This window comes from Sapajus apella, unplaced genomic scaffold (assembly GCF_009761245.1).
Source record: "Sapajus apella isolate SASKATOON/1434 unplaced genomic scaffold, GSC_monkey_1.0 scaffold10, whole genome shotgun sequence".
NCBI lineage: Eukaryota > Metazoa > Chordata > Mammalia > Primates > Cebidae > Sapajus > Sapajus apella.
The window spans coordinates 15726567-15751110 of record NW_022436950.1 but is presented as its reverse complement, the minus strand read 5'-3'; the positions used below and the strand labels follow the sequence as shown (position 1 = coordinate 15751110).

General features: G+C 40.7%; 1 protein-coding gene across 1 annotated transcript in view; it reads right to left on the bottom strand.

Annotated features, from left to right (window-relative positions):
- WDFY1 (WD repeat and FYVE domain containing 1) overlaps positions 1-24544 on the bottom strand; it is a 72284-nt gene that overhangs the window by 28138 nt on the left and 19602 nt on the right. Inside the window, exons 2-5 of the mRNA XM_032278026.1 lie at positions 17926-17993; positions 12163-12236; positions 6029-6083; positions 1000-1150 (exon numbers count right to left, since the gene is read on the bottom strand). Coding sequence (XP_032133917.1) covers positions 1000-1150; positions 6029-6083; positions 12163-12236; positions 17926-17993 — 348 coding nt within the window. The remainder of the gene's footprint in view (positions 1-999; positions 1151-6028; positions 6084-12162; positions 12237-17925; positions 17994-24544) is intronic.

Below are 24544 nucleotides of genomic sequence, written 5' to 3'. Positions count from 1 at the left end.
GGCGGAGGGAGCCTTAGGTAAGGATGAGCTCTATATGAAGCAAATTCCATGTAGTAGCAGGCATTTTTTAGGCAGTGATTTTTCACATTTTTGGGGATGCTGAGGCATCTTTGAGAGTATTATAAGGATTATGGGCCCTCTCCACACACAAAAAAGCATTAGGCAAAAGTTTTGTATAAAACTCCTTGTAGTCCATTTAGGAACAAACCCCAGGGCTATAAACCCTTAATATTTGGTATATATGCTTACAGGGTCTGCAAATAACCAATTACCAGAACACAAATTCCTTTTTTTTCTTCTTCACGCAATAAAAAATCTTTCCATTAGAAACACAAAGACGTGAGAGGAGGGGTTTACATTAATGAACTTAGGTTTCCCACAATTTTGTATTAAAAACCTATAGCAGCCAGGTGCGGTGGCTCACACCTATAATCCCAGCACTTTGGGAGGCCCAGGTGGGTGGATCACGAGGTCAAGAAAATGAGACCATCCTGGCCGACATGGTGAAACCCCGTCTCTACCAAAAATACAAAAATTAGCTGGGCCCGGTGGCATGCATCTGTAATCCCAGCTACTCGGGAGACTGAGGCAGGAGAATCCCTTGAATCCAGGAGGTGGAGGTTGTAGTGAGCAGAGATCATACCACTGCACTCCAGCTTGGTGACAGAGTGAGACTCTGTCTCAAAAACAAAACTATAGCACCTCCCAGCAGAGAACAATTCATTTCATTATTATTTTTAATAAATTCAATTTACAGCAAAGAAAAGTAAATATGGAAGTTCTTGGATTTTCAGTGAAATATGTATTAGGTTGGTGCAAAAGTAATTGCAATTTTGACAATTACTTTCAATGGCAAAAAAACACAATTACTTTTTGCACAAACTTAAATATGTTTCATTCAGTCTTTAGATCTCGGTTAGCAATTTGGGATGAGATTCAGAACCAAACACCGAGAAGCAGAGGCCAGGGGAGGGAGAGGTCCGTGGCTCTGAAGGATACTGCAGACAGGAAGCCCAGGACGTGAAGAAATGCCTCCCGAGCATGTTCCCGCTCCGCGTGCACATCCAGCTCACACACTTGTCGTGGCCAGTACTGATCACCCACTCTGTGGCCAAGCTGAAGATAATCGCAGACACCCGGTTCTGATGAGCTGCAGGAACAGAAAAGGGAAGAGATGTCATCTCCAGAAACAGCACTCCATGGGGAAGAACTGAGGTTCAACCTCTCAATCTGCTCAACTGGGACAGGGCTGTGTACAAGAGTGTATCGGAAATGCCTGTCCTCTGTGAGTAGATTTCAGACAACCTGCCCCAGCTCAACAACTCACTAGCACAGGCTCTCTCCAAGGCCCTGCCCTCTGCCCCCCATAGGCGTGGCCACCAGAAGCTAGGAACTGAATAATAGATTAGAGAGTAGATGTTTTTTTTGCTATGCTCAAGAGAACATTTTTACCTTGCTCGAAAAAACTGTAACTATGAATGAGAGCCATGTAGGAAGCAGCAGTTGTAACAGTTCAATTTTTTTAGTCGTTTGTTTTGAACCCTTAGAAAACAACGGCATTCTAAATAAGAGCAACTGCAGTTTTCTAAAATTAAAAAATGACGTTACGTGTTTTGTTTCTGGAATACTTTTTATCAGTGTTAGCCTTTTATTATTCATAAAGACAAAGCATTTGTAAAGTTCTCTGTTCCAAAATAACAGTTGAGAATGAGGAAGGTATTCTCTCTATTACCCAACTCTGGAAATATTTCCAGGTCAATTATAAGACACATCAGGGCAGTGTAACTTGCCTTCTACTTCATCTGGTACAGACTTTGCATGCAGTAGATGTTTAATGAATGAAGTCAAAGGCCAGACAGAGAAACTGCTGACCTTGCTTTCAGCTGTACAGACTGCTTAGGAAGAACTGAAAGACTCTCCCCAAAAGTCTCCATGAAGGTCAGATTCATCCACTGCTAAAAGGTTACATTGAACAATTAAATACTCATGAAGAATTCTGAAACTTAAAGGATGCTATGACACCTATTAATTTAAAATTCAGCTGGGCCAAGTGGCTCACACCTATAATCCCAGCACTTTGGGAGGCCGAGGCAGGAGGATTGTTTGAGGCCAGGAGTTGGAGACCAGCCTGGGCAATAAAGCAAGATCCCATCTCTACAAAAAATTTTTTAAAAATCAGCTGGGCATGGTGGCACTTGCCTGTAGTCCTAGCTACTCAGCAGGCTGAGGGGGGAGGATTTCTTGAGCCCAGGAGTTGAAAGTTACATTGAGCTATAATTGCACCACTGCACTCCAGCCTGGGTAGCAAGACCCTATCTCTACTTAAAAAATAAAAATTTAAAACTGAAAAACATATTAAATTTGAGTCAACTGTGTCTCGCAAGATCTGTCTCAGTGTCTGATGTAGACAATGCTTTTTCTGCTTTAAAGATATTTAATTTGCATAAATACTTACAGGGCGTGTATTATTATACCCATTTTCAGATAAGAAAACCAAGAAGCAAATATTAAATATTAATATATGCTGAAAGTCTAATAAAGGGTAGATTAATTTGGGCTGTCTGACTCAAAATGCTTTTTCCACTAAACCTGTAGTTGTTAAACTCAGGCCAGAGTCATAAGGTTTAAACTAGTTTGTGGTAAAGATTTTGTAGTGAATACTCAACTATTTTTTCCTGGGAAGAGCCATCCTATTTCTAAGATTATATCCTTTCTGCTGTTGTTTTTTTTTTTCCAGGTATCCTTTTTTTTTCCTTTATTTTTCAGACAGATTCTAGCTCTGTCGCCCAGGCTGGAGTGCAGTGGCACTATCTCGGCTCACTGCAACCTCCGCCTCCAGGGTTCAAATAATTCTCCTGCCTCAGCCTCCTGAGTAACTGGGATTACAGGTTTGTGCCACCACACTCAGCTAATTTTTGTATTTTTAGTAGAGATGGGGTTTCATCATGTTGGTCAGGCTGGTTTCGAACTCCTGACCTCGTGATCTGCCCACCTCGGCCTCCCAAAGTGCTGGGATTACAAGTGTGAGCAACTGCACCTAGCTAGGTATCCTTTCTTTTATGAAAGTATGGTGAGATATGGTCATGCTTATTTTGCTTCATTTTCAGTTTTTAAACTCTCACCTGGCAAAATAAAGAACATAGCAATCCCTATATTAGTCCTCCAAATATTTCCTAAAATTAGTCAATGAAATATAAAGGTCCAGGAACCTCTGCAAAAGAAAGCTATGCTGCCTGATATCCCATAAAAAACTTTGACAACCAGTGGGGCATGGTGGCTCATGCCTATAATCTTAGCATTTTGGGAGGCCAAGGCAGGTGGATCACTTGAAGCCAGCCTGGTCAACATGTTGAAACACTGTCTCTACTAAAAATGTACTTGAGGCCAGCCTGGTCAACATGGTGAAACACTGTCTCTACTAAAAATGCAAACAAAAATTAGCTGGGCATGGTGGCTCGAGCCTGTAATCCCAGCTACCAGGGAGGCTGAGGCAGGAGAATCGACTGAACCTGGGAGGCAGAGGTTGCAGTGAGCTGAGGTCGCTCCAGTGCACCCCAGCATGGGCAACAGTGCAAGACTCTGCCCCCCCCCCAAAAAAAAATTGACAACCAAAATACAGATAAAAATAACATGAGATGTGAATATGAAATAATTTGATCAAGAACTTAATGACAGATGAAAAAGTACACTCACAGAGAGACACGTTATGATTATTTTTTTTAAAGAGACAGGGTCTTGATCTGTTATCCAAGCTAGAGTGCGGTGGTGTTATGATGGCTCGCTGTAATCTCTAACTCCTGGGCTCAAGTGATCCTCCCACCTCAGCCTCCCAAGTAGCTGAGACTACAGTGTGTGCCACCATGGCTGGCTAATTTTTTAAAGAGGTGGGCTCTAAGTTGCCCAGGCTGGTCTCAAACTCCTGGCTTCAAGGGATCCTCCCACGTTGTCTTCTCAAAGTGCTGGGATTACCGGTGTGAGCTAACACACCTGGCTAGATGAAATAATTTATGAAGGAATTTGCCTTTTGGCAAAAACATTGACCAGGCATTTAAGTAAAGGTCTACAAACTCGTAGGTATACACTTCATAAAGGAACTTACAGATTCTTGAGGATTTTAAAGATAAACCTACACATGATAGCTGATAATTCAAAGCTGTTTCTGGTATTATAACAACACTGTAATGCTAGTGCATTATTCAACAACGCAAGACTGGAAAGTGTCATCGTTCAATGTTACAAAACAGTTTCCCTGACCAACATACTCCAAGTGCAAATGTATAGTCATTGTTGCATCACTTTTCTTCTATTTTATTTATTTCTTTGTTTTTGAGATGGAGTCTCGCTCTGTCACCCAGGTGGGAGTGCAGTGGTACGAACTTGGCTCACTGTGATCTCTGCCTCCTGGGTTCAAGCAATTCTCCTGCCCCAGCCTTCTGAGTAGCTGGGATTACAGGTGTGTGCCACCATGCCCGGCTAATTTTTGTTACTTTTAGTAGAGACAGGGTTTCACCATGTTAGCCAGGCTGGCCTTGAACTCCTGACCTCAAGTGATCCATCCACCTTGGCCTCCCAAAGTGCTGAAATTACAGGCATGAGCCACTGCATCAGGACGCTTTTTTCCTATTTTAAATTTGGAACAGGTGAAACAATATGTAGGGAAAAGCAATTTGGCCTTATTAAAGTATCTTATTATTAGACCACATTTCACCAAAATGAACAACATGTCTGTAAAGTATCTAGACTCTAATTTTTACTTTTATACGCAAGCATTAAATATAAAATTTGGAGAGTACGGGGTGAATAAAATGAGGCTAAATGTATGTCTTCTGGTGAAGTTTCTGGGAATCAGCTAATTGGTCTGATAGGAATCCACAACTTAATCAAAATGCTTTACTTTTGCAACTTCAACCTGAAGTTGTCATTGGGATCTTGCTTTTGTTAAGTTTTAAAATACTGAAATTTAATATTCATCTAGCCAATTTTACGTAAAGTAAATACTGGAAAAAAGGTATATGTCACAGATGTCACAAAGCATTGATAGCTTTGTCATGAAAGGTGCTTACAATTCCATTAGAAAACAGTACAACTCTCTGGGAATATGCACGAAAGCATAAACAGACATTCAGAAAAGATGATAAATGGTCAACGTTAAATAAAGCTTAAATAATTTTCAAATTGGGAACTTTCTTGACTATTAAACAGGAAGAAAAAATTATAAGGCTGCAATGTTGTGAAGACTTCATGAACAGGTATTCTCAGCCACTATTTCCAGGACTGTAAAAACTTACACTATTGCTGTGAAGCAGTTTGCAAAATAAATATAGGGCATTTAAAAAACTTTGCAAGGTCTGACCCAATTATTCCACTTTGTAGGAATTCATCCTTAAAAAAAAAAAAAAATCCTCACTGAGCACCTAGGGACTTGTCTTAAATGGAAGTAATCAGAATTACAGGATTTGGCCAGGTGTGGTGGCTCACACCGGAATGCTAGCATTTTGGGAGGCTGAGGTGGGAGGACCACTTAAACTCGGGAGTTCAAGACCAGCCTGGGCAACATAGTGCGACCTCATTTCTATTTAAACAAAACAAAAACAATGGATTATAGGATTAGAGTCAGAATACCAGTCGAGAATACACACACACACACACACATATACACCCAGGTATACACTTATTCAGGAATACACACACACACACACGTGTATACACATATCAAAAATTGTATACACACTCACAGTTATATATATACACACATATAAAGAGTAGTTTGTTATCAAAAAATGGAAGTAGTACACATATCCAATAATAAAAGAATGGTTAATTAAATCTGATACATGTACCCAATATACAAAATTTTAAATGTTAATGAGCAAGCAAAAGCTGAAATATCACCAAAAGACAACAACAGGCTTTCATACAGTGGGGGTAACGAAACTCAAAAGTTATAATTTTCATCATAAGAGATGACATTCTAGTTTTGAGTAGGTCTGTATGTATGTGTACCCAAGATAATGTGCATTATAATTACCTGGGTAGGTCTTGATAAAGTTCATTTTATTAAAATCTTCAGAAACGTGAAATTCCTAAAAGTAAATGAACAAAACAAAAAATTAAAAGAGTTATGGTTTTAAAAAACAACAGAAACTTAACTTTCAAAAATGAAGTAAAATCCAAAAATGATTATCACAAGACCTGAGACTTAAGATGAGTTCTTTAGGAATTATATGAATTGCTTCTTTCATCAGACCTGTCCTCAGGCCAACATTGCTTTGGGAAAACAGACCAAACTGAATGAAGTAAATGCTGCCGATCAGCATGCCATTTCTGTCCACTTCTTCCTCCCCAAATCAGCACTCTGCATTCCTTCGCCCTCCTACTACACAATTTTATTCTCTTAATTACACGAAAAATCCCTCAAGACACTGCATATTGAAGCAAAACTGCAAAGACCCCTCACTAACAGAGCTCTCAGCTACAGTAGAAACAGGGCACTGGGTAGCTCAGCAATTTATTGGAAGAAAGTACAACTATTTAATATACAAACACAACAACCAAGAAATTTAGAGACTGTGGGCGGTTTTCATCTTATTTTTATACTCCCGTATTTTCAAAATTTTCTTGTATTATTTATTTATCTATTTTTTTAACTTATTTTGAGATGGAGTTTCGCTCTTGTTGCCCAGGCTGGAGTGCAGTGGTGTCATCTTGGTTCACTGCAACCTCTGCCTCCGGGTTCTAGTGATTCTCCTGCCTCAGCCTTCCAAGTAGCTGCGATTACAGGCATGCACCAGCACGCCCAGCTAATTTTTGTATTTTTAGTAGAGATGGGGTTTCACCATGTTGGCCAAGCTCGTCCCAAACTTCTGACCTCAGGTGATCCATCCACCTTAGCCTTCCAAAGTGCTGGGATTACAGGCGTGAGCCACCACACCTGGCCTCAAATTTGCTATAGATGTAATACTTTATAAGTTGGAAAAGAAATTTAAAGTACATAGTTTTTATTGAAAAAAAAAATCAACCTCAACATAAAACTGTGAAGATAAAACTTTAAAGAAAAATCACTAATTAATATTATTATTATTTTGAGACAGAGTCTCGCTCTGTTACCCAGGCTGGGGTGCAGTGGTACAACCTCCGCCTCCCAAGTTCAAGTGATTTTTGTGCCTCAGCGTCCTGAGTAACTGGGTCTAAAGGTGCGTGCCATCATGCCCAGCTAATATTTTTGCATTTTTAGTACAGACAGCATTTCACCATGTTGGCCAGGCTGGTGTCTAACTCCTGGCCTCAAGTGATCCACCCGCCTCCGCCTCCCAAAGTGCTGGGATTACAGGCATTAGCCACTAAACCCAGCCAAGAATGCTATTATTGACCAATGCTGAATTGACATTGATATTATGAATTGCTGATAGACCAGAGTGAGGGGAAAAAATAAGCACACAAAAGAATACAGATTTCTTGCTCTTCATCTTGTTTTTGCAAAGTAGAAACATGTATCAGCACTGTACATATTAAACTGTATTCAGTGGAACAGCAATTGATTGATTGCTAACTAATTCTAAACTGGATTTGCACTGCCCCTTTCCATTGAACAACTCTAACAGTTTTTATGTGCCATCCTATAATGACAGTCTCCCCTTGAACCAAAGGCCACCAGAAGGGTCTGTAGAGAGATAAATGCACCAACATTGCACCACTGCACTATGTGAAGCTTGTACTTAGTGGCTTCTCATTATGTATGCACCTGCACATCGTCATCATATTCCTATAAAATTGTCAGAAGGGGAAAACAGAGAGCTTCGGCATTCACTACCGTGGCATGCATTACTGGCGCCATCAGCTGTGGCCTGCTGCTGTGAGAACTGCGCAGGCAGGGAGCCTGTCCCTTCCACCGGCTCTTTCTTCCCAGCCCTTAAATCAAGGCTTTTTCTTTTTTCCTTCTTTTGAGACAGTCTTGTTCTGCCATCCAGGCTGGAGTGCAGTGGTGCAATCTCTGCTCACTGCAACCTCTACTTCCCAGGCTCAAGTGATCCTCCCACCTCAGCCTCCTGAGTAGCTAGGGCTATATGGGTATGCCACCATACTAAGCTAATTGTTTAAGTTTTTGTAGAGATGAGGTCTCATTATATTGCCCAGGCCGATCTCCAACTCCTGGGCTCAATCCTGCTTCCTTAGCCCCCCAAAGTGCTGAGATAACTGGCATGAGCCACCATACCTGGTCCAAGGCTTCTTCTTTCATTAAGAAAAACAGTGAAATACTCATAACTATACTTCTACTTTCCTTGTCCCCTTCTCAGTCAAAAGCTTCTCTAATGACCAGCCCACTCTGGTTACTCTTAGGCTCTCTGACTCCCTCATCTGCCAGTCACATGTCAGTCCATGGCTCACCAGGGCTGCACCACCACTGCATGGACAGGCTCTTCTTGTTATCAGTAGCTGCCCTCTAATGCCATCCCAAGGGTACCACCCAGACCCGATTTCATCCTCTCCCTCCTGCCCTTGATATGGTTATTCACCTACTCCCTGAAACTCACTGCCCTCCGGCTTCCACGGCTGCACTGCCCTGTCTGGCTCTCCTCTCACTTTGCCCATTCTTCCTGCCTCTCCTTTAGGATCCCAGTCCTCTGGCTTTCCTTTAAATATTGACATTCTGCCAGGAATGTGACCTTGGCCCTCTGCTTTTCTCAATCTACCCACTTTCTAGTTCACGGCAACCACCATTGTAGTTTCCACTAACATCCAGGTTCGAAGAACTCCCAAGCTCTACCCAGACCAAAATCTGAGTTTCAGGCACACATGCAAGTTCAGTTCTCAAAACTGATCTCATCACCTTGCCCCAAAAAGATCAGCATCTTTTCTGCCTCTGAAGACAGCTAACTCCTGGCTAGAAACCTGTAAGTCACCTTAAAGCTCATTTCAACACGCACATTTATTCAAACACCCAGCCCTGCTTCCTAGACAGTTCTTGAGGCCACGGTCTCTTCTCCATCACTGCCCCAGTGTTCCATGACTTTACACTGGGGTTCGGAGGCAGCCTCCTAACTAGCACCCGTACTTTCAGCCTTGTCCCCTCAAAGCCTGCTACACATTTGTCACGCTGAACTGACAAAAGCCAGAAACCTGCTCCTGTTCCTTAATGGTTTTAGGGCAACTGTGTAGTTTCCCTAAAGCACTTGGTCCTAGGGTTCACCTAGAGAACCTGCTACTTATTGTAGAGATTCCCAGGCCCCTCCCTAGTGATTCTGAAGCTCTGGGTCTGGTGTAGAGCCAGGGAATCTGTATTTCAGCAAGTTCCCTCAATGATTAGCATGACCATGCAAGGTCAGGAAATTCAGCTTACATGAGGTGGTCTGGGCCCCTTAAAATCACACTCAAGGATCATCATTCCCGCTCCTCCCTGTCTGACCTCCCCTTCGACCCCACTCTACCACACTGTCATTGTTTAGGCCTCAGTCTGGGCCCTGGCTTCTTTCATTCCCTCCCCAGCTACTCACTATCATTCTTGTGGCTTGAAAAATGACCTGATGATGATGCCCTCGGCCCAGACCTCTCTGGGCCTCCAGTTTTGTTTATCTTGTGCCGACCTCACGTGGCCATTCAGAAACTCACTAGTATCTCAGACTATGGCTGGCTCTCACTGTTCCCTGTCCCTCCAACTCCCTCCCCTGCCTAGCCTTGCTCTTCTCAGCAAATGATAACTACTTCCTACCCAGCTCTCAAGCCAAAAACCTGGCTAGCACCTGACTTCTCTTCCTCTCTTCTACACAGCCAACTTATCACAGATGTCTCCAAGACTTATCTCAAGTCCATCCACTAGTCCCCTTCTTCATGGCCACCAAACCTAGACCGCTATAACAGCCCAATTCCCCCACCACCATTCTGGCTGCCCTTCAATCTGTTCTCCACCCAGCAGCTAGAGGGATCTTTGAAAAATGCAAATTATATCATGCTATTCATCTGCTGAAAACACTTTAACAGCTTCTCACTGCAATAACAATAAAATTTAAAGGTTTATTTTTTTATTTATCCCAGACCTATAAGACCCTGCATGACCTGGCCTCTGCCCACTCCTCTCATTGCCCAAGGGTGCCTCCCTGTCACCTGCACCATCAAGCCACAATAACCTCCTCTGAGTCCTCTGATGCACAGAGATCCTTCCCACTTGGGGTCTTCTGGACATTCATTTCTGGAAACACTTCCCTGGCTCACTGCCTGGCTGGCTCTGTTACAAAGATGCCAAGAAAATTAAATGGGAAAAAAAAATAATCTTTTCAACAATTGGTGCTGGGATAACTGGATGTCCACATACAAAAGAATAAATGTGGAACCCCTCCCTGATACCACATATAAGAATTAACTTATAGTGAATCAAAGATTTAAATGTAAAGCTAAACTATAAAACTCTCAGATGTAAATATAGGTGTAAATCTACTTCTCTTCATAGGTATAAATGACCTTGGATTAGGCAATGGTTTCTTAGATATGATATCAAAAGCACAAGTAACAAACAAAAAAAAAATAGATAAATTGGACTTCACTAAACTTTAAAAAAAAGTAAAAAGGCAGCTTTTAGAATAGAATATATTTGCAAATCACATATCTGATAGGGGTCTAGTATCTAACACACAGAAAAAACTCCTACAACTCAACAAATAAAAAATACTCTGTTAATAATGGGCAAAGGACTTAAATAGATATTTCTCCAAAGAAGATACACAAATGACCAACAAGCACCTAAGAAGATCCTCAACATCGCTAGTCATTAGGAAAACGCAAATCAAAACCACAATCTGGTACCATTTCACACCCACTAGGATGACCATAACCAAAACAAAGCAAAAGAAAACAAGCAGAAAATAACAAGTGTTGGCAAGGATGTGGAGAAACTGGAACCCTTGTATGCTGCTGCTGGGAATGTAAATGGTGCAGCCACTATGAAAAACAGTTTAGTAGTTGCTTAAAAGGTCAATATAGTTACTGTATGACCCAGCAATTCCACTCTTAGGTATAGATACACAATTGAAAAAAATATGTTCATACAAAAACATATACATGAATTTTCATAGCAACTTTATTCATGATAGACAAAAAGTGAAAACAACCCAAATGTCTATCAACTAATAAATGGATAAGCCAAGTGCAGTATGGAATACTATTCCACTGCAGAAAGAATGAATTAATTCAAATAAGCATGAACCTTGAAAACATTATGCTAAGTAAAAGACAGACATAAAAGGCCACACATATTGTATAAGTCTATTTAATATAAAGTACCTAAAGTAGGCAAATCCCAGATTCAGTAAATTGGTGATTTCCAGGAGCTGGGGGAAGGAGCAATGGAGAGTAACTGCTAATGGGTATGGGATTTTTTTTGCAGGGAGGAGTGATGAAAATATTGTGGAATTAGAGAATGGTAATGGTTGCACAATCTATACTACAAAACTACTGAATTATATACTTTAAATGATAAATATAATTATGTTATATAAGTTATATTTCAATTAAGAAAAAATAAATATATGCATACAATTTGACCCACAAAAATGCCAGTCTCTAATAGACTAGAAATTTAAATACCAGGTCCTTTGCCACAGATAGTTTGGGAAATATTGCCTTAAAGAATTCTGTGAGTTGCTGTCTGAATGGACACACACACACACACACACACACACACACACACACACACAGAGTGGCAGAGGCTCTCCGCCATCACAGCTGAGGGATGGGTGCTGCTGTACTGCTGTAGGTGACATAATCACTCTATGAAGGCTGTGATCCATGGGTCAGCCGCAACATCCAGCCATCAATTATGACAGCAATCTGAGCTCCATGGAACTAGTTCAAAATTAAGCAATAGTTTAATCAATTTATGACCTAATGTCTATACTGAATTAAACTTTTTTTTTCTTTTTATTTTTTAAACATGGTTTCCCTGTGTTGCCCAGGCTGAAATACAGTGGTGCAATCTCGGCTAGCTGCAGCCTTGGCCTCCTGGGCTCAAACAGATGTGAGCCACTGTGCCTGGCCTAAATTAAACATTTTTCATGCCAAACAATCAACCATCCATTATTAATCCAAAGTTAACTAGTCAGCGTGATACATGAGAGGTCAATATAAAGAATATAATATAAAAAATATAATAAATGCTTTCTAAAAGTTACCTACCATTACGGCTCCATTATCTTGGCCCACAAATATCCGTCTGCTGTCATGATGGTAAGCCATAGCAGAGCAAGGAGCTGCCAGCAAGACAAAGACCATATTACAGGTAAAACTAAGCACTTTAAGTCATTCTTCAAAGTACATTATGGTTAAGAACGATATAATTTAGGTTCACAGAAAGAGGGTAAAAATGTTTTATAAAAAGTATGTAAATTGAAACTGTTATTAAAGTTCTCTCTCATCTTAGTTTAAAATCTTAATTTCACAAATCTTCTCATTATTTCAATAATGTTGGGTGAAGCAAGCCAGCATGAAGTTTCATCTGACTGAAAGGCCTACCTATAGCTTGGCAAGCCTTGGGGACAAGCACTTACAGTATGTGATCTGCGCCCAAATGCTCAGGAGGCCATCCCGCCCCTGCCAACCTTCCCATCAAATGTCAAAGAGTAGCTAGAATCTGTGCAAAGATGGGTTCCCAGCACCAGAATTCTCATTCTATGGCATATGCGAGCAAGCTGGGAAAGCCACCTTGGAATTACTTTTTCCCCTCAATGGTCAAAAAAATGCTCCCTTTTACAATGATACACACAAACCCTGTTTGTAGTAAATGGAGTTGTGAGGTACAGACAGATTTTCTAGTCCACAGCAATCTTATGTGACTGGGAGAACAGCTGCCTCTCCTCATGTAAACACTCCTTCCATGTTCTACCTACCCTCTTTCAGAAATCACAGGCTAAAGAATGAGTTTCAGAAAGGAGAAACTCTGAATTGTTTTCTTTTACTAAAACTTAGAATTAAAATGATTTCTAAATTGGAACGTTTGGAAAAAAATGTTTGCGTTTGTTTCCGCCTAAGGAATTTTAGTTAGCAATGGAAGAACTGAAACAAGAAAATGTATGCCAGGGAAAGACAAAATTTGAATTTACTTTGGAATAAAACTTCTTGTAAAAGGCGATTGGATGTGGTGGCTCATGCCTGTAATCTCAGCACTTTGGGAGGCTGAGGCAGGAGGACTGCTTGAGGCCAGGAGTTGAGACCAGCCTGGGCAACACAGCGAGGCTCCCATCTCAAAAAACAAAGGTAAAAGAAAAAATGTCTTTCAAATGAAGTCATCATTTGAATATAGTTTAAAGTTCTCTCTCTCTAGTAGGCTGATATCCTTGCCAAAGGAAAAAAAGTAAACTATAATACTGGATTTTACCCCAAAGTAAAACATAGCTAACTACATAAGCAGACCATAGAGACTGTTTCAGTTGCATCCAAGAACTACGTAGTTGGCTCTGAAAGGTAGGTGCTGGAATTGTGTACAAAACAATTAGAATTGACTACGAGCCTGTATACCTTTATCCACCATATTGATGTTTAAGATTAAAAGAGCGATCCTGTTTAAGAATTATGACCACAAAGATATATATACATATCTGTATACAATCAAAATGCTCTTTAGTAAACATGCATACACTTATCTTTGACAAATCAATGATGCTTTGATGAGTTCAGAGATTCACTGCCATCACTTTGCTTGCTTTTTAGCTGATACTAAATGCATTAAAGTTTTTTTCAATGTTTTTAACGCTCAACCCTATAACAAATGACATAAATATATAAAATCCCTCTTTTGTGTAAAAATTGCAAAGTGCTAGGTAATTTTATTAAGTTAGACAATTTTTACATTTGAAAAAAGAAAGAAAAGGCTTCCTTTGTTTGATATTATACAGTGATATCCTAGCTCTCTCTCTAGAAAGGGGGTTTCTAACTGAGATAAGCACTATAAATTTAATGTAGAAGGAGAGGGGTTGGATATAAAGCAAAACAGAAATCATCTTTCAAACAGTTAACTTTTTTTTTTTTTTTTTTGAGATGGTGTCTTGCTTTGTCAGCCAGGCTGGAGTGCAGTGGCACGATCTTAGCTCACTGCAACCTCTGCCTCCTGGGTTCAAGCAATTGCTCTGCCTCAGCCTCCCAAGTAGCTGGGATTATAGGCACCTGGTTAATTCTTGTATTTTTAATAGAGACAGGGTTTCACAATGTTGGGCAGGCCAATCTTGAACTCTGACCTCAAGTGATCAGCCCACCCTGGCTTCCCAGAGTGCTGGGATTACAGGCATGAGCGACTGTACCCAGCCACATCAGTGAACTTTTAAAAAGCCATCACTGCAGTCCAGAATCAAATGTTTAAAACTGTGGATCACACTAAATCCGGCTGCATATTTTGTTAATAGTTTTTTCCTCTCTTTGGAACATAGTCAGAACCTTTCATTTATGATTGCTTGCATGCTACATTTATGTGTAACTTAGGATTGCTCACATACCATATTAATGTCTTGCTTATGACTGCCTGCATGCTAGGAAGGGAGACTTGAGTAACTGCCACAGAGATTGGCCCACACAGTCCAAATGTTTACTGTCTGGCCCTTTGCATAAAAAGTTTGTGGACCTACCCCACCACTGTGGTGGAAAGCATAGGTTTGGAGTCATAGATGAGCATGGATTGGAATTCCAATGACAAGCAATCAACTTAACCCTTCTGACCTCAGCTTGCCTGTTCACAAAATGGTAAAAATATTATCTGCCTTGCATAGCTGTTATGATGGTTTCACAAAATTGTATTACCAAAAAAAAAAAAAAAGGCATGAAGTACACAGTAGAGACAGAGGCCAAGAGTTACCATTTTTCTTCAGCTAAACAGATCTGAAAGTTATTTTTTTATGTGAGGCAATGTTATAGAATGTAACTGGACTGCATATGGCAATATACTAAGGCTTGGCTTATTAATCACTCTTGTCAAGTCACGGGAAAATGTTTAAATTAGTGGATAACCACTAAGACATCCTGAAGATAGCTTTTAGAACCAACATGGCATTCTTCTCTCTGTATTCTGAATTTAATTTTGAAATAAAAAGTCATTCTAAAACAGACAAGCAGTTATTTCTCATAATTCATTCCCTCTGTTTTCTTCCTGTGGTGTACCTGCAGTTTTATAAGTAGATACAGGTCCAAATAGTAGCAATAAAGAAGCATCTAGAAGTAACACACTGAACATGTGTAGATACAAACATGCAGGTGTTGACTATCCACTTCAGAGAAGCTGTGTCAGTTCTTTCAAGTTCCTCCTTCCTGAGCTAGAAGCTCCTTGAGGAGATGACAGTTAAGCCAAGTTAGAAACAGCTGGGGACAGAGAGATCCACTGCCACTTGCCCAAGAGCTAACAGCCAAGAGAGCACGCACATTTCTACTGCAAAGGTTTTGGTGCCCTGGGAGAGAAATTAACTACAAAGTTGTACTAAATATTTGGGGGAAATGCAAGCCAAGGAGTAACTGAAATAAATATAGGACAAAATCCATCTCAGTCTCTGTCTCTATGCTAATGAGCATGAACTTCGAGGTTAAGGACTTGGGAGATTACGCTATGACCAAAATACTAATGATGGAGGAAGGGAAGGGTGGGAAGCATAAGAGCTATAGTATTAACAAAATTTTCCACAATGATGACAAAACATTTCCCAGCACTGATATACATTCACTGTTGCTCCTTCCATCTAGCAGATCTATCTCTGGGTCACTGAAAAGTAAAGAATTAGCCTAACAGAAGTCTTTTTGGGAGACTGGGATGGGTTGGGTAACAGCTGGGCTCAGAAGCCCAGGATGTCCCACCCACCTCTGCCCTGCTGCCAAAATTCCCAAAGTAAATTTATCAGACAGGATCCACAAGCATCGTCACTAAAACATCAGTCACTTCATATCTCAAGGTGAGAATTTAATGTGAGAACCAAGGCTATGCATCCACAGTACCTGCAGACATAGGCAACAAAACAGATGCCTCTGCTTGGCATAATAAACTATGATCAGGTGTTCAAGAAGTCTTCAAATGTCCTATGTATTATAAAGCTTTACTATTCCTTTCATAATAGTTATCTTCATACCAGGGTTCCCAACCTCTCAATTTCACTGAATGATTACCAAGACAGAGAAGCTGGCCAGCCTACCCAGGCATAGGTAGAAGACAGAAAAATTTAAAAAACCCTAATAAACGACTAACTTTTTGTGAAAATTATCACAGAATCTTAATGCACAATGGAATATATGTGCAAAGGAGAAAGTGCTACCAGAGGAGAGAGTTGCCCGAAAGAATGACTCGAGCTGATGAGATATAGTTTGTTGAATAACTGGCTGCTGTCTTTATAACAAACTCCACAGCCCTGGAATACCTCTTAAGAAAGTGGCCAACAGCATCAACAGCATCTGCAACCACTGTCAAGAGCTCTTCTTTGGAAAACTTTATAATGGTCTTCAGTAACAAACCATCGAACATGCATTAAAGCCTTTTTTCTTTCCTTGGGGGTCCTCTGTGTATTAAAACCCTTACCTGAGTAAAATCACTCATTAAGAACCAAGCCTCAAGGAAATTAGCAGCTACAGAGGCCTTCTGTCTGGCTGACTACTTGGCACGGCAGGAGTTGACTCGCTGTCTGAACTGTGGTGACATCCAGGCATTCTCTGCAGGGCTTTCTTTTCCAGAAAGGTTGAAGAAAAGAAGTGGCAGACAAGGATGGTGACGTTGCTTAGATTCACATGAAGGGCTAAGGTTTATGGTCTTCTTATGTCACTACATCCCAAGGGGGCTTTAAAGTCGCAAAGCAGAAGCTTCATCTTCCAGATTTTTTTTTTTTTTTAAGATGGAGTCTGGCTCTGTTGCCCAGGCTGGAGTGCAGCAGCACGATCTCGGCTCACCACAACCTCCACCTCCCGGGTTCAAGCGATTCTCCTGCTTCAGCCTCCCAAGCAGTTGGGACTACAGCCACGTGTCACCATGCCTGGCTAGTTTTTGTATTTTTAGTAGAGATGGGGTTTTGCCATGTTGGTCAGGCTGGTCTCAAACTCCTGACCCCGTGATCTGCCCGCCTCAGCCTCCCAAAGTGCTAGGATTACAGGCACGAGCCACCGTGTCCAACCCATCTTCCAGAATTATTTAAAGAGTATACCTGACCGCTGAGAAAATTCTCTATTTAGAATGTGTTGTACCTTGGACCTTATCTCTCAGTATGTCCAGAGTTTGTGGAAAGGTTGGGCAAAGGCAGTCGTGAAGCCATAGAGGGCACACAGTCCTTTTTTAGTGCAGATATCAGCTACTACAAAGGACAAAGTTGCAACTAACATTAATATAAGTTTGTCAAATTAAGACCAAAAAAAAGGAGAACATATTCATTTTCCTATTTTTTCAGTTTTGTTAAAGTTGACTTCAGTTAAGCCATATATTCAACTTCCTTTGCAAAAGGAAAGGACTTTTCCTGCAGTTTATTACAGCCTGTCAGAGGTATTAGGCAACTAAGAAACTCAGGTTGAAAACTCGCAGCAATATTTCATCAGACATTTTGAAATTTATTTATTTAGTTAGTTATTTCTATTTTTTTTTTTGAGATGGAGTCTCGTTCTGTCACACAGGCTGGAGTGCAGTGGCATAACCTCAGCTCACTGCAACCTCCGCCTCCAGGTTTAAGTGATTCTCCTGCCTCAGCCTCCCAAGTAGCCAGGATTATAGGCACCCACCACCACACCCACCTAATTCTGTATTTTTAGTAGAGACAGGCTTTCAACATGTTGGCCAGGCTGGTCTTGAACTCCTGACCTCAGGTGATCCACCCGCCTTGGCCTCCCAAAGTGCTGGGATTACAGGTGTGAGCCACCATGCCCAGCCGACATTTTAAAATTTAAATTATCAAAAACATTAGAGACATTTCTCTCAAATGAGACAGTTCAGCTACTTACAGGCCATTGTGTGGTAAATGCTGGGCCAGTATTGACCACTGTCTCTTTTCAGCCATACCCGGATGGTTCTGTGGAAAAACGAAAAGAAAAAGTAGAGTCATTTTAGTAATTTTATCTTTTGTGTTCCATGAGAACTTAATTTTTAAAATTTAACACTATTTCCTAACTGACCTTATAAAATTAACTGGAAAAGCTGGACAAATATATACATATATGTACACACAGGTATATAGTAGATAACATATATGTATATTTTATACAGATACACATTATATAGCATATCATATATGCACATCATATACATACTATATATAGTCGCATATAGTATGATGATGTAAGGTAAGTTATGCAGTACCTAGGAGTCAGGATTTCAAATCATTTTAATAATATGAAAATGTTCATTACATGATGACATAGAAAGAAAACAGAACTGTTAACCATGTTTCTTGGTGAAAACAAATTGTGTCCACTTGGTGGTTGATTGTCTGGGCCAAGAGGAAGGCGGTGGCTGTGAGTGGGAAGAGGCTCATGGAGGAGTGGCATGGGGAGGGGTGCCGTGCACACAGGGAGCACAGCAGGGCAATTCTGTCTTCTGCCCGGGGAGGAAATCAGCCCACACCATGTCTGGGGCCTTTCATTAGAACATGCATAGGGCGATGAGGAAATCCTGTGCACATGCAGGAAAATGACAAATGACCAAAATAGCCAAAGTTTAATATTTGGGTTTATGACTGCAAAAAAACAATGGGAGCACTACGGTTCCCGCTTCCACACTCTCAGGGCCTCTGGCCGCCAAGACTCTCCATCTCCTGCATCCCTAGGATGCCTGGGAACTCCGCGGGTGATCACCCTGCTCTGTCTCTGTAGTTTACTCATGACCAGCTTATTATCCCCACTGCCAACTCTATGATAATCATTTTTATATTTCTTATTTATTTCTGAGACGGAGTCTCGCTCTGTCACCCAGGTGGGAATGCAGTAGCATGATCTCAGCTCACTGCAACCTCCACCTCCTGGGTTCAGGCGATTCTCCTGCCTCAGCCTCTCAAGTACCTGGTATTACAGGCACACACCACCATGCCTGGCTAATTTTCGTATTTTTATTAGAGAGAACATTTCGCCATGTTGGCCAGGCTGGTCTTGAACCCCTGACCTCAAGTGATATGCCTGCCTTGGCCTCCCAAAGTGCTGGGATTACAGGTGTGAGCCAACACACCTGGCCTTATTTATTATTTTTTAAAACATAGTCTTGCTCTGTGGCCCAGGCTGGAGTACAGTGGTGCAATCATGGCTCATAGCAGCCTCGACTTCCCAGGCTCAAGCGATCTTCCTACCTCAGTGCCCCAAGGTGCTGGTACTACAGGCATGAGCCACTGCACCTGACCCATTTTTATATTTTTAATGGCAATGTAGATTCTGGCATACAGTAGGTGCTAAGTAAATGGTCACACCCTTAACCCAAAATACATGAAGACTAAATGTTGATACCATATGTTTCCATAGTTTTGAGATCAAAACAAGTAAAACTGGGTGGTGGGAAGCATAGGTAGGGTGCCCTGGAGGCAGTGTCTACCCTGACCCTCGAGACCAGGGGGACCGTCACACCCGCTGACCATAGCACGTCCCAGGAGGCTATAACCAAAAATTCAACACAAAATAAACTTGAAGAAGTATTTTCGACACAAACATGAAAATACACAAAAACAACAGGTATACGACTTGAAGGCCGTGAGAAGATCTTTAAGAAGCATCAGCAGCTGGACATCTACCAAGGCCAGCACACAAGTGACCTGCTGCTCAAGTGTGCCCAGGGGGGTCAGGAAGCACCCACTGTATATATGTCAAAGCACCTATACCTTTGACATATATCGTGCAGCCCTCATGGGCCTGGCCACAGGCTGGGCCCACATGGTTTCTGAAACCTGAGAGAAATTCCCGAGAAGGAAACAGTAATGACACGTGCAGTATGCCAGAAAACATTTACATGGAAAGATGATCTTCGGCAGCACATGAAAGTTCACCCAAGAAAGGGACATGGGTCCCTGCCCAAGAGAAGAACAGGGTGGAACTTGCACAGCTGTATGTCATCTCTGGAGTCACAGTCTCCTTTCAGAAGGAAAAATGCCCTGTTGTGTGTGAACAGGCTGGCTGTGGGAAACGTTGCAGTAAACAAAGTCTCACCAGGCATGGCTGGTACATGATTTTGACAAGAAAATGGAGCTTAAAGTAAAACCATCTCATGAAAAATGGCGTTTCGCCCTTGCCTCAGTGGATAGATCCCTCCTAAAGGGAAAAAGATGGGCAAGGCTTATCTTTGCCTAACATGGAGAGCAGTTGAACCACACGGAAGACAAGGTGCTCTCAACAGTGGCTATCCTCACCCTCAGCTAAACATCACGTGGCTTTGTCCACAGAACCAAGTTGGCTTGGTTATCTTCCCTCGGAAGCCTGTTTTTCCTTATTAAAATTACTGATGCAGAAAATGTGGCAACAACAACAACAAAAGTAAAACTGGTCAGAGACCAGAGGCAAAATCAGAATAGCGGTTGCTTCTGGGGTAAGAGGAGGACTGAATGCAATCGGAAGGGGGAAAACTTTTTAGGGGAATGGCAAGGCTCTGGGCATTGGTTACTACAGGTATACATATTTGTTAGAACCTATCCAACTCTACACAAGATCTATATACACTATTATATATGATTAAAAGAAAACTAGTGGTTGATCTTCATTCATCCAAACAAATAAGATGACCTAGCATCACAGTGAGATTAATGCTATTTTGTATGTGAACTGGATAGAAACAAGCCTTCAGGCTAACACAATTGGATCAATCCTCTAGACCCACCTACCAGTTGACAGAAAATACAGAGGACACAGGAACATACTGAGTACCATTCAGCAAAGACTACAAGAAACTCCATAGAGAAATGACTCACTTTCTTCTACAAATAATTTGCAAGGGGAAAATAAATAGAAAGGAAGGACAAATTTATGATTACAGAGATTTTAGAGGCCTATCAAGCAATTAAAATGTGTAGACTTACTTAAAACCTAATTCGAACTAAAAGATATGTATAGATATTTGAGAATATTTTAAAGATTATTCTTTCCTTTTTTTTTTTTTTTGAGACAGGGTTTTGTCATCCAGGGTGGAGTGCAGTGGTGTGATCACAGCTCACTGCAGCCTCGAACTCCTGGGCTCAAGTGGTCCTCCCACCTCAGTTCCCCAAGCAGCTGAGACTACAGGTGTGCACCACCACGCCTGGTTGTTGTTCATTCCTTTAGGTGTGTTAATGATGTCTCTGTTTGTTTTTGAAGAAGTGAACAATAATTCATGTATATGACATTTGCCATCCTCATTTGTCATCCTCGGCATGACTACCACGGTCTAGGTCCCATCTTTCACACAGCAGTCAGCCTGTTCTCACAGGGGTAGTGGAGTCTTGCCTCCCACTCCTCCACCTCCAGTGTGCTGACCCCCAGCTACCTCTCCCAAGGAGCCACCTGCATCACAGTGCTCCTATGCTCAGAACCCACCATGGTTACCTCAAATCCAGATTCAACTGACAACGTAGCTGTCATCCTCAGGTTCCCTGAATACATCTAGCTCAGGTTATGCCCTAAGCCTGCCTTCCTCCCTACCCTACCGAGAACTCTTCTCTCCAGACAGTGTTTTCTGGGCAGATCACTGGATAGATGCCATTTTGGCGTAACTTCTTCATCTAAAAGAATCAGTGGATGCTTCCAATGATGATCTTTAGACATGAACAACCAATATGTTATTGAAGTGTGTTGACTATATTCCATATTACGTAAATCTGAATGTTTATGGATACAGTCTGATAAAGAGGATGAAGCCAAAACCATTGCAATAAACAAGAGGCCAACTTCCTGCTAAGCATTACATTAACTCTGTTCAAGGATTTTTTCCTCCACCTCCAAACACATGGTGATGAAGGCCAAGGCACCCAGAGATCAAGGCTTCATGCAGCACCATTTTATGCTTACAGGCTTCATTTGTACAATCATAAAGTAAACCTGCCAGCTGCCTGTGTGTTTTGGTCTAAGGAAGAACTGAATGCTGACATGTTCTAAAACTCTTCAGATCGATCACAGCATCTTAGGTCATGAATGTGTAGGTGGCTCAAATGACCTAGTGGCATGTGCTCTTCCAGTGCTCTTGGAAAGAAGGGCACAATTCAGACATCAGAGAACTCTGTTGTGAGGAGAAAATCTTAAAGCTTATCTCTTGCAACCAAGTATTTAACCTGGAAAAGTCTAATGTTAATTTCATACAGCTTTAGAATACTTAAACTAGCCCAAAGTCAAAATCAAAGCTACTTAGACGCCAGTATTTTGAACACAGTATTATTTCCTTTGGAAGACAACATCAGCATATAGTTTACTTGGCACATATTGGACCCATACTAAAACTCAACTAATAAACTAGGAAATTGTCAAGAATTCCACGATCTCTTAGGGTGTTTTGTTTGAAAACAGTCAGTCACATCTCTGCTTGACAGAAGGGCTTCCTTGTCTGGGAATCAGGTTCCAAATGAGGCAACTGGTCTGGATGGTTGGCTCTACCTTTGTCTTCACACCTTCACCTGGATTCCCCTCCATCTCTTTTCAACCAGGCCCTTCCTCTTCCAAGATTAAATCAATGTTAAGTTTAACCCTTAACACTCTTGTGCCCCAAGAACATATGTAGTAAACAGAGATGCTCATGTCTATGAGTAATATAGGAACGTATTTTATATTACGTCCAGAATATTTAATAAATTGTTGTTAAGATAGTTTTAAATTGGATCACTTATTTAAAATTCCACAAATTCCAGACTAAAAAAATTACTATCCAGTAAATTGGAAGTAAAATCTACTATTCAGTAAGTTGAAAGCAACATAATATAGTTTAGTAACATTTACAGGAGCAAACTATTTGAAAGTCTAGGATGATATTAATAAACCATCTAATCATTAAAGTATCAAGATCAGATGGTATTATTTTTCTATAAATCACAGCATTTTTTTGTCTAGATGAATGTTTAAATCACTCTCCACTAAGATAAAATGGCTCACATTTTCCTTTAATATTTTGACAACTTTACACCCACAAAACTCATATTTTTCCTGCTGCTTATTCGGCCCATGTTTCTAATGGCTGGATTTTCTTTCTATTCTAAAACCATATCAACACAGGGAAAAGAAATCTTTCCCTAAAACCACAACCTCAGAAACATGTTCGTTCTTTTCCAAGATCTATTTTTAAGTTGTTTTAAAACAATGGTCTGATATTTTTCCAAAAAGTCCTTAGAAAGGAAATGTGTCATTGCTTTTAGAGCCTAATAAATGTTTTCCAAACTTCCCCACGCTACCATTCCTGTGGAGAATTTCTAATGTCTATCTCCTCTGTACTTTTAATTAGAGAAGCGAGGACTTGCATATAGCCACATTATCTTCCATGGACAGATGAGAAAAGGTATCTCCACATATGACTGTGTTCAACATACATAACTTTCAGGGTATGCACACTACTACCATCACTTTATTTATTTATTTATTTATTTATTATTATTTTTGAGACAGAGTCTCACTCCATCACCCAGATGGGGGTGGAGTGGCATGAGCTCAGCTCACTGCAACCCCCACCTCCCAGGTTCAAGCGATTCTCATGCCTCAGCCTCCTTAGCAGCTGGGATTACAGGCATGTGTCACCATGACTGACTAATTTTTGTATCTTTAGTATAGACAGGGTTTCAATATGTTGGCCAGGCTGGTCTTGAACTCCTGGCCTTAAGTGATGTATCCGCCTGGGCCTCCCAAAGTGCTGGGATTACAGGTGTGAGCCACCGTACCTGTCCCCATCACTTTACTTGTCTGTCATTGTTCAGCACTAGAGATGATGATTCATTTATTTTCCAAGTTAATAAAATTCCAGAATTGGTTCCTATTTATGTTAAGTATTTCAGATTGTTTTTAAAATGTACCACTGTCCAGGGATAAGCAAAAGAACAACTCAAAACAGTAGCAAAATGCCCCTTCTAGGGCTCTCATAATTGTTTGTCAGAATTGTAAATTAAAGCTAACTCTCTGGAAAAACTTTTGCTCCAATATAGAGAGATACAAATACACCTGCTCAATAGTAATAATGACGACAACAATACAAATGATAAACTTTGATTAAAGAATTCCAAGCTTGGAAATTGGTTCTATAAAAATTAGTTAACATAATAAAAAAAAGAACTACAATTTTTAAAAACTTCATATAAGTATTATCCAAGAAGTAAAAATGGGAAAAATATGTTAAAGAATGAAATGGGTTAATGATAAAGTAATTCAATAGCTTATACAGTCATTACAAGTAGTTATGAAGTCCTGGAGCGCCAAGAAATGTTTACAAAATGGTCAGCTTTTTCTTTCCTATTAAAAAAAAGCATAACACAGAGATTATTATAACCCTCAGAGATATTGCAGGTTTGTCACAATAAAGTAAATGTTGCAACAAACTGAGTCACACAAATTTTTGGTTTCCCATATAAAAGTTGTAATTATACTATAGACTATTAAGTGTGCAGTAGCATTATGTCTAAAAATCAATGTACATACCATAGTTTTAAAA